The following is a 9,533-nucleotide window of genomic DNA, read 5'->3' on the forward strand; positions in this document are numbered from 1 at the left end:
TCAAGATCAATTTACTTTGATTGACAGAGAGCTTTTTAATTTTCCTATGCATTTATCTGCACTAGTCATTCTCGAGAAGTTAGATATGTCATTTTACTAGCACCCAAGGCATTTGTTGTGTTCCAAAGCTACCTTCCTATACTTTTAATCTGTAATTGTCATTTGCCATTTCCTACTAACCAATGTGGCTAATTCACCCTCCAATTAAACTAGTTCTGTAATGAAAAATCGTAAACACCCTTTGGAAAACATTCCAAGAAGTATTTAAAGTCTGGAGGTGGGTGTGATTTCGTGGTAGTTGCAGTACTCAGCTCAAAAGATCATATTGTAGCTGCTTTAGGAGATTAAACATAGTTGGCGTGCGCCTTAAATATGTGGAGCATCTCGATTACAAAGCTATGTAGCAGACAAGATTCAATTTACTGGCTCATAAGAAAATCGTAAAATGAAATCGATCTGAAATCAAGAACAAGAAGCTTCGTGGATGTCGATTCATCAAATAAACACATCAAAATCAAATAAAATTGTTTTTATTTCAAGTCAATTTTTGTTTGACCACAGTCCGACTTGATTATATTAGATCAAGGAAATTCATTTGTTGGTAAAAGAAGAGTCATGTGCCTCTAAACACGAGGGAAGTGCAGTCGAAAGAAGTATACCTTGACGGGAATGGACTTGGTAGAGCATGCATAGTTCCTCAGTAGTCTTCGTGCCTTTGATTTGTAAGTCTTTTGTTGGCTCGAAGCCTCATATTCACGAGCTAAAGCAAGGGGAAAAAGGGTCTTTTAAGGGCACCAACATCAAATGGAAAAAAAAACTCAAAAATATAATCAGGTAAAGCAAGTAGTTGAAATTGCATACAAAGAACTAATTCACACTATTTGACCATCACCAAAAAATTCCAACAAATAAAAAGAAGCTCAAAAATTATAACAACAATAGTCATACCCAATCAGTTCCCAGATAATGGAATTTGGTAGGCTGTTCTTTTGACTATAAGCATAGGTTCACAATGCAAAATAACCTACAACTTAACGCTCATGGGGTCAATTCTCTTCCTCAGTTACATGAATGAAATATGAGACAGCTAAAAATATAGCATGAATTAATGTTTTCTTCCTTTCTTTTTCATGCGATTATCTGCCGGCATCCCACTGGCCATTTGCCCTTTTTTCTTTTGGAGTTGCTTTGCCTTTCTAGCAGCAACTGCAGGCCGCTTAGCTTCATGAGTCATCTTGGCTGGCTCTCCATCCCTCTTAATCTTCCGACCACCTTGACTGCTAGGTCTGCTCTGAAATTTCGACTTCTTGGGCGCACCAAACTTGCTAGATCTCATGCCTTGGTATGAAACATTAGTTACCTTCTCCTTAAGTTTGGTTTTTTCACCTGATGTTCCACTGTTATTCAGACGATTCTTGGTTTGTGGAATATTATTTCTTGTTCTTGATGCAGCAACAACACTTGGTGCTTTAGCATCCACGGCCTTTGCATGGCAAACTCTAAGAGCACGATTCCTGATCTTCCAATCCTTTTTCCAAACAGCTGAATTGGCAGCAGCCTGCATGTACAATATGAATTCCAATTAAACTCATTCTAACTATGACAACTAATGATCAGGATATCAATGAGATATCTCATAAAACTCAATTTTCTACCATTGTAAAAGATGGTAACAGGGACGAGGAGCCTAAAGCAATAAAGAGACCAACTAAACAATCTGAACAGCCCAGCAGGCAGATCATACATGTTTTTGGATATCAACATGATGCTCCCAAAAGAAACTGTAATATTACACAGTTTCACAGCTGTTCAAAATAATCATGTATTTGACAAGTTTCCTATTTTTAATATGGTTAAACAACATCAAGTGGAGTCTGTAGAAACAGTGTCATGAGGCAGTTAAATAATCTGGTAATCAAAACTTGTAGTTCATAATATTCTTGAACAAGCTTCATTCATCTATGACATAGTTTTCATATGTGTGCCGTTAACTTACAAATTCCTAAATGAATGGAATGAATCATTATAAGGATGGAAGATTTGAACTCTATCTTTGCAAACTAAGAAAACTTTGATCCCCCTTCTTGAATCAGGCAGAAACTGGCATTATGTTTAGATGAGTTCTGAGTTCTCCTTGCTAGATATATTGACAGGTAACAGTTGAAATTAAAGGCAGGTAATGAAATAAAAATAATCATACAAAGGGTAACTCTTCTGAGCAATATTTAACTACAGTAACATATCCACTAAACTAAAGTAATAACTAATTTTTCATATATGAACCTGTATGGGTGATTTATACAGAAAAGCTATGTCTACCCCATAGGTGAGGTTTATTGACACATAAAACCCCAAAAAGATTCGTCAAGCTAATACTAACATCTCCAGTTATTTACCATCGCCCACTAGTTTTGTTGTGATACAAATTTCTAGGTCTTTCAGAAAAAAAGAACAATCATAAAACAACAATAACCAGAGATATCATCAATGCACAAAATCACAGTTCTCCATCATTTCTTTCACCACGAAGTACTGTGTTTACACTACTGCTTTGTCAAGGTAGATGACGGAATACCATCGTGCTTCATCAAATTGTACTGTCTAGAAAAAAGACAAGATATCTAACATAGCCAAAGCCCAAGCATCGGAATCATGACCATTTATTGAATTAAAGAACAAGATTAATCACATTTGATTGGCAGCCTAGTCACCTTGATAGCAAACATAAGTAAATAATGTTATCCCGACCAACTATCATAAACTTCAGCTAATGATTTTGTTCAGGCATCTCAAATCTTTGGATGTCTTGAACAATGAAGAATTTTTTTGGATTAAATGAATGCTTGAAGATAGCTTGCACTAATTTCATGAGTTCATCATCAAAGATACAATGCATCTTCAAGTCAGGTGAAGGTCAGGACCAGATGCTACACACACAGACATATTGATGTGATAGCTGTTAATAACTGTCCTAAGATTTTCTGTTAGTGCTGATAGAAAAGCTACTCCAAATGTTAATAAGCTTCTCACAAACATATGCACCAGGAAGATGTTAATTAAAAGAAAAACAATCAAATTATGATATGAATTCAGATAAGAGATAAAGAAAATTTTCTGAAGGTAACTTATAGATTGTATAGGCTAGACATCAGACAGAACAAGAAGCAAAGCTACTAGTACAAAAGTTCAGAAGCAAGATGAAATATAGTACATTGAAATTCACAAAAGAGAGAGAATGATGGAAACATTTCTTGTGCTGCAGTAAATCTCAGACCAAACAAACTACAACAAAGGTGTTCCAAGGCACAACTAGAGGCCAGCAATCTGACATATAAGGCAACTGAAGGAAACAAAAATTTCTTGGTTTTAATTCTGAAGCATAAAAATACTAGGAAAATAATACATAGAACTATTCTAAAATGTATCAGCCGACCTGGTTTACAAATTTATTCCAACAACCAACAAGTTCCTAAGATTTTAGGTGGAATAAGAACCATAATCCTTTACACTTCTCAAGGTATAATGACAGATTGAGAAGCTCGATGAGAAAAAAAAATTGGAGAAACAATTGGAGCAAACTTTTGTTATATATATGATGATCCTCCTACTCCAATATCCTAATTTTATCTCTAACTTCCTATTTTTATATAGAAGAAATTGAATTATATAACTTTTCCTTCATTAGTTGATACTTCAACGAGAAAATTTGATTCGTGAAGGTTTAATTACTGTATTGCTTCCCAACGTAACAAGTTTGTGCAGAGAGTAGACACAATAATATAAACATAAGATCAGGGAGAAAAATATACCATTAGGATATAGTCTAGTCAATCATACCCGTGTTTTAAACAAGATATATGCAATTCCCTTTCCCAAGCTTGTATGAGGATCCCTAACAACACGTATAGCTTCCACATTAGATGCTGATATATCTGATCCACAAAACAATTGATAAAGCTCTTCATCCTGCAAGCCAAGCACAACAGGTAATTATAGAAATCCCAAACAAGTGAAAGGAAATAACCCCCATCCTTGATACAAGACATAAAGATTATATATGACAAACCATCAAATGTATAAGGTGGTACCTTCACATCAAAGGGAACATTTCCCACAAAAACAGTCTTCTTTCTCTCATAGAGGGAAGCCTCTCCTATCTCCTGCTTACGTGGTGGAGATGCTGTATCAACACGAATATGATTTCCTCCAAACTAAAGTCAAGCATCAGTATCTTAAATTAAAAGGAAGAATATAATCCAAGAAATTATACCAAACATCAAAAGGAAAAGGAAATAACTAACTAAAGCTTATGAGCATCTTCATCAACAAACACTCACCAATGTCATATTCAGAGATAATGCAGCCTTAGCTGATTGCTCATTTTTAAACACAATGTATGCATTTACACTGCCATGTAAAAGAACAATTACACAATGATAGATCAAAAATCAAAAACAGAAAATTATATGAGTATACTGGTATATGCATAAATAAAGCTGCAGAAGAGCACTTGTAGCAGGAACTATTAGAAAAAGTAATGCAAGTCCTCTTGCCAAGCATACTGCAATCTCACAATTCAAATTGCTTGGTTGTTTGAATCCCAGTAGAAGAATTCTTGAAAGAGAAATAGGATAACAAACTTAGCACTAAGAAGTTCCTATAACAAACTTGTACGAAGAACTCACTGACCGATCAACAGCATCATTAACTTTTCCCTTCAGTATAGCCACTTTTCTGGGAACCTTGGTCTAAATCAGAAAAACAGAACAATGAGGTTCAGTAGAAGTGAATATCCACGATTCCAAAGTTTCGAACACTCACATCAACAATCGGCACGGATCTAATTCTGACCGACTCAATCTGCCCAAATTTTATAAATTCCAGGGACAAAGCCTTTCTGGTGGTCTTCAATGGTAAATTACCCACGAAAATCGTCCTCGCAAGCTTGCTCTCATCATCAAACGATTTCTCGGGGACAACCTGTTCCGATGAGTCCGAATCCTCCGCTTTCCTCCTCTTCTCAAACGCGGCGACCCTTTCACCGCCCTCGGAAGCATTCTCCTCTACACCGTACTTTCTCTTCTCGTACGCCTCCTCAATCTCAGCCTTCTTTCTCTTCTTTCGCTTCTCTTCTTTCTCGTCACCAACTCGCACCCTTTTCTCGGGAAGAACCGAAGCGAAGGTCGAGTCGAGGACTTTATCACGCTTTCTCTTCCTCGCCACTGCGACATCAACTCCAGCGCGATCTTCTCGGTCCAAGGATTGCTCAGCGAGCAATAGCTCCGGTGCCGGCGAGGCGATGGGCAACTCCTGCTGGGGCGTGCGGCGGAATGGGTTATCGGCGGAGAAAAGAGACTGGATCACGTCGGATCCATTACCTGAATCCTTCTTATTCTTCTTCCCCATTCGAGGGTTCGACGGAGGCGGAGGAGGTTCGACGGAGGCGGCGGCGCCGATGCGTCGAGGGTGGGCGAACTAATGGGCCTAACGTTCCTCGAAGGTATATGTAGCATTTAGGGTTTCGATGGGCCGGCTACTAATGGGCTTCAAAATAAGGTTATAAATGGGCTTTAAACAGAAAATAATTCCCGATGAAGATAAAAGAATAAACTTTCATTTTTTTTTCTCAGAATATCAAAACATAATAATAAAATGGAATATTAATTAATTAATTAATTAATTATTATGAAGCATCTGATTTGACTTGGCTGCTGCATTATTCAGGGGAATCGGAGTAGACAATTTGGTCAACTGTAATGATGACTGAATTAATTTGATGGGACTCGAGAGTCACCCAAATCACCAGCAACCTACAGCATTTCACAAATGATTATTTCATAATGCAAAAACAATATACATACAAGGAAACTTAACTCTAGCTACTTTTTTTTTAATAATTCTTTAACACAATGAAAATAGTGTTTTTATTCTTAGTTGATTTTTGTTATGGGTGTTATAAGGTGGTTGGACTCGGTCCGTAAAGATCGGTCTAAGTCTGAGACACGTCGGACAAAAGGATGATTGGACCTTATATCCTGTATTAATCTCCAAGTTCGATTGGGATTCAAACTCCTGATTCCGCTCAGAAGCCTGACTCAGCTCGGCCACTCACTCATGGCCAGACCACTCGGGAGCTCGACTCCCGGCTCGACCACTCAACCATGGCCAGACCACTCAGGAGCCCGACTCCGGTTGGCTCGACCACTTACCCATGGCCAGATTACTCGGGAGCCCGATTCCCAGCTTGACCACTCGCCTATGGCTAGACTGCTCTACCTTGCCTATGGCTAGACTGCTCTACCCGAAGTCCAACTCAGTCGCTCACACATCCATGACCCTCGAGTACAATACCAAGAACAACTCTAGTCGGGGTCTAGCTCCCGACCTGACTTGGGATACCCCACTCGAGAATGCACGACTAAAATCGAGCTCCGACTCTGGGACTCCACTCAGTCGTAGTTTGGGGCGACCTCCTACTCATCTCGACTCAAGGCCATTTTCTCCATCGACTAGTTCCGTCCTGTCTTATACTAGACTGATTCCCCTTCCTATCATTAATCAGTCAATCAAATCATCGTCAAGAAATCATGAATAATTATGTGACATGATAATCTACCCTCTACTTGTGATGTCTGTTATCACAGTATGGTGTTAAATGATGCAACTTCATGCTATTATGACAAATGATGAGATCTTTTTCTCACCCATATGGGACATATGCTCTAACAAAATCTCCGCGCACACATATTCTTCTTAATTAACGACAAGACAAGTCTTTATCATTCTCTCACCCTTGCTTATATAACTCTCATGTTTTTGCATAAGCAAGTACGCATATACATGCATCTTCATCATATCCCTCAAATTAATTTTTCTCTTCTTCCGGTTATTGACTTAAGCATCGGAGCGATCGAGTCAGGACACCCCTATCCTTCCCTCTCAGTGTGTTGGTGTTTGTGGGGTCCTAGAGCTCTCAGTTTCCTTCCTCTCGCAAAGTTAACTTCCGGTGTTACGTGATTGGTGATGCATCCAAAAGGCGATCTTAACCGGAACAATTTTTATTTGAAGTTCTTTTTTTCACAAATCCCACGTGACATGAAGAATTGTGAGATAGTGAAAAAAAAACTATAAATTCAGATGAATAACTATTATTCTTGACATAGTAATTAATAATGAATAACGAGCGGATTTGAATTAGAATTCATATTCTTTATCCTTATTTATTATATCCATACTACATCTCTCTTTTCATCTTACATCCAATTTTCATCTTCATCATCATATAGAATATTTTCTATATTAATAATTTTTTTCATTTCATTCAACTATTATTATTCAACAAAAATATATTAAAAGTAATATCATATTTAAAAAATATACAGTTCATAAAAAATAGAATAAACATTTATATAGTTTAGGAAGAAACCAAGAAAGAAAAAGAAAATATCATATTTATTATTATTTTTTTAATATAATCAGATATTCGGATAAGATATAAATAATTTTATTAGAATCATCTTCTGTATTCGAAAATCTGGAGAAAATCACCATCCTTAACGGTGGAGGAGCCGAGTGTAGCAAGGTGGGTGGTGGAGCTAAGAAAGAAAAGGGGTAGTTTATCAGTCCATTATCTCAGACGATGCGTCCCTGCCGATGGCAACGCCTACCTACTTACTATTCAGCAGGCTTCAGCTAGCTCTGCGCCTAGCCATCAATGAACCCTGTCCATCCCTACAGGAATAAACAGTAGTCACACAAGATGACTCCAGGAAAAAGAAGACCCGACATAATGATTGAGGAGAGGCATGTTTAAGTACAGAATGTGGCCGCTGAGAAGCAAGGAGTAGGACCACTCAACAGTATACTTCATGCTGCTCTTGCAATTGATTTGATGAGATGGAAAGTTGTGGCGATGGAGAGCAACTCAGGAGAAGGACCATCGTCACGCACCTTTTTAACCTAAAAATATGCTCAGTTTTCTTGAACGAATATATCGTGTAGAATTGGAAGCTAAATATTTGGTGCAGAAAAAAACTGGAATCGATCGGGAATTAAGAAATTTTCTTTTTTCTGCATCATATTGGAAGTTCAGGGATTGACAGATGCATCAGAATTGCGTTTAGGCCTTGTCTTGCTGGTGGGCTCTAAGACCGTAAGACCATCGGCTTGAGAGGCATGCGAAAATACATCCGGAGGAATTAGTTTTTCCGGAAAAGGAAAAAAAAAGCATCGAGGGTTTGTTATGGTCACCGGAGCCGCGCAGTGAAGGCTATCGTACCTCCTTCGTCGTCGTCGTCGTCGCCGCCGCCGCCGCCTTCCTGCTTCGCAACGCCTTGATTGGGCTCGGGAAGTGCCATCGCGACCCCTTCGCTCTTCCCTCCGCCTCCCTTCCGGCGCCTGCCTCCGGCAAGCGCCCCGGCGCCACCGACCTCGATCTGTGCAGATTAGGCTGGTTTGTGTCCTCCAGCGGTTCGTTTCGCCTCCAGAACGGCGCCCAAATCTTGAATCCCCTCGATCTCGAAGGCGGTGGCTCGACGTCGCCTCCCGCGGGGTTCGATCTGAGAAGCTGGAACCCGACCGATCGCGACCGCCGGAACGTCGGCTCGCTCTCGATGAGCCGCAAGACGGGTCCCACCGCTCCGATATCCGCGCCGTCGCCCCTCCGGGAGCCGGATCTGATGGGCTCGGCGGAGGAAAGGGAAGAAAAAGATGAAGAGGAGGAGGAGGAGGAGGCGAAGCTGCCGCAAATGCAGGGGCGGATGCGGGCGCAATCCGGGCAGAGACGGAGAAGGCGGTCACGGAGGCAAGCGGGGCAGACGCCGTAGCGAGGTTGCGACGGGTGCTGCCAGCACTTCCACCCGACCTCTTCACCATTCGCCGCCATAACGACGCCGCCGTCGTCGTCGTCGTCGTCGTCTTCCTCCCGCCACAGAACCGCCTCCAAGGCATCGACCGAGAACCTACGGTCACCTCTCATCACTCTTTCGTCCGCCTCTTTGGTTTCGACAGATCAGTGGAAGTCTACTTTGGTGGCAGAGGACCGATGCCTTCGCCGCTTGTGGTCCCATATATAGAGGCTGGGAGGTGATCGTGTGACAAGTGCACCGCGGTTCACGATACCGTGATCAGGCTTGGTGCCACACAGGTAGGCGAATTGTGACAGGACTGGAATGATGCCCCCATGATCAGGGGTTTTTTTTTTCGCGTACATATATTTTAAAATAAATTTATAAGACAATATTATTTAAGTTCAATTTCTAATATTTTATTTTGGTATGAGTGCGTTCTGAAATGAATCAAACGAATAGTAGTTATAACACCTATATATTTTTAATAAATATTATTTAATCGTAATTAATTGTTAAGAATTTAACAGATAATTAGTACCATATGTATGTATTGTAGCAATTGATTGTTAACTTTTACCCAAAAAAAATATTATCTTATATTAATTTTACTTATTGGAGGATAGTAATATGATTAAAATAATAATTTCGATAAGTAAAATAAATGAATGGAACACTCACTCATTT

The 9,533-nt window shown here is 39.8% G+C and overlaps 2 protein-coding genes across 3 annotated transcripts; both read right to left on the bottom strand.

Annotated features, from left to right (window-relative positions):
- Positions 1-908: 908 nt before the first annotated feature.
- Positions 909-5,460, bottom strand: LOC141829607 (nucleolar protein 12-like). Its single transcript, XM_074717119.1, has 6 exons — positions 4,822-5,460; positions 4,690-4,748; positions 4,338-4,407; positions 4,089-4,211; positions 3,838-3,966; positions 909-1,558 (listed from the first exon to the last, which is right to left on the bottom strand). The coding sequence occupies exons 1-6, from the start codon at positions 5,404-5,406 to the stop codon at positions 1,106-1,108; spliced, it is 1,419 nt and encodes a 472-aa protein (XP_074573220.1). The 5' UTR covers positions 5,407-5,460; the 3' UTR covers positions 909-1,105.
- A 2,108-nt stretch (positions 5,461-7,568) lies between these two features.
- On the bottom strand, positions 7,569-9,024 carry LOC141830006 (uncharacterized). Of its 2 annotated transcripts, XM_074717476.1 has the most exons (3): positions 8,251-9,024; positions 7,818-8,165; positions 7,569-7,731 (listed from the first exon to the last, which is right to left on the bottom strand). In XM_074717476.1, exon 1 carries the CDS (start codon positions 8,975-8,977, stop codon positions 8,270-8,272), a length of 708 nt encoding a protein of 235 aa, XP_074573577.1. In that variant the 5' UTR covers positions 8,978-9,024; the 3' UTR covers positions 7,569-7,731; positions 7,818-8,165; positions 8,251-8,269. The 2 variants fall into 2 exon arrangements, with proteins under 2 accessions (XP_074573577.1, XP_074573576.1); XM_074717475.1 differs by having other exon boundaries at positions 7,818-9,024.
- Positions 9,025-9,533: the final 509 nt, after the last annotated feature.

This window comes from Curcuma longa, chromosome 5 (assembly GCF_044706935.1).
Source record: "Curcuma longa cultivar G26 ecotype Majalengka, Jawa Barat chromosome 5, ITB_CL_G26_1.1, whole genome shotgun sequence".
In the NCBI taxonomy this organism is placed as follows: domain Eukaryota; kingdom Viridiplantae; phylum Streptophyta; class Magnoliopsida; order Zingiberales; family Zingiberaceae; genus Curcuma; species Curcuma longa.

Excerpts from the sequence above, each read along its gene's own strand:
- LOC141829607 (XM_074717119.1), bottom strand. The coding sequence starts at position 5,406 with ATGGGGAAGAAGAATAAGAAGGATTCAGGTAATGGATCCGACGTGATC. Across the intron at positions 4,212-4,337 it reads TATCTCTGAATATGACATTG|TTTGGAGGAAATCATATTCG; the intron begins GTGAGTGTTTGT and ends GCTTGACTTTAG. Across the intron at positions 1,559-3,837 it reads ATATCTTGTTTAAAACACGG|GCTGCTGCCAATTCAGCTGT; the intron begins GTATGATTGACT and ends TTGTACATGCAG.
- LOC141830006 (XM_074717476.1), bottom strand. The coding sequence starts at position 8,977 with ATGAGAGGTGACCGTAGGTTCTCGGTCGATGCCTTGGAGGCGGTTCTG.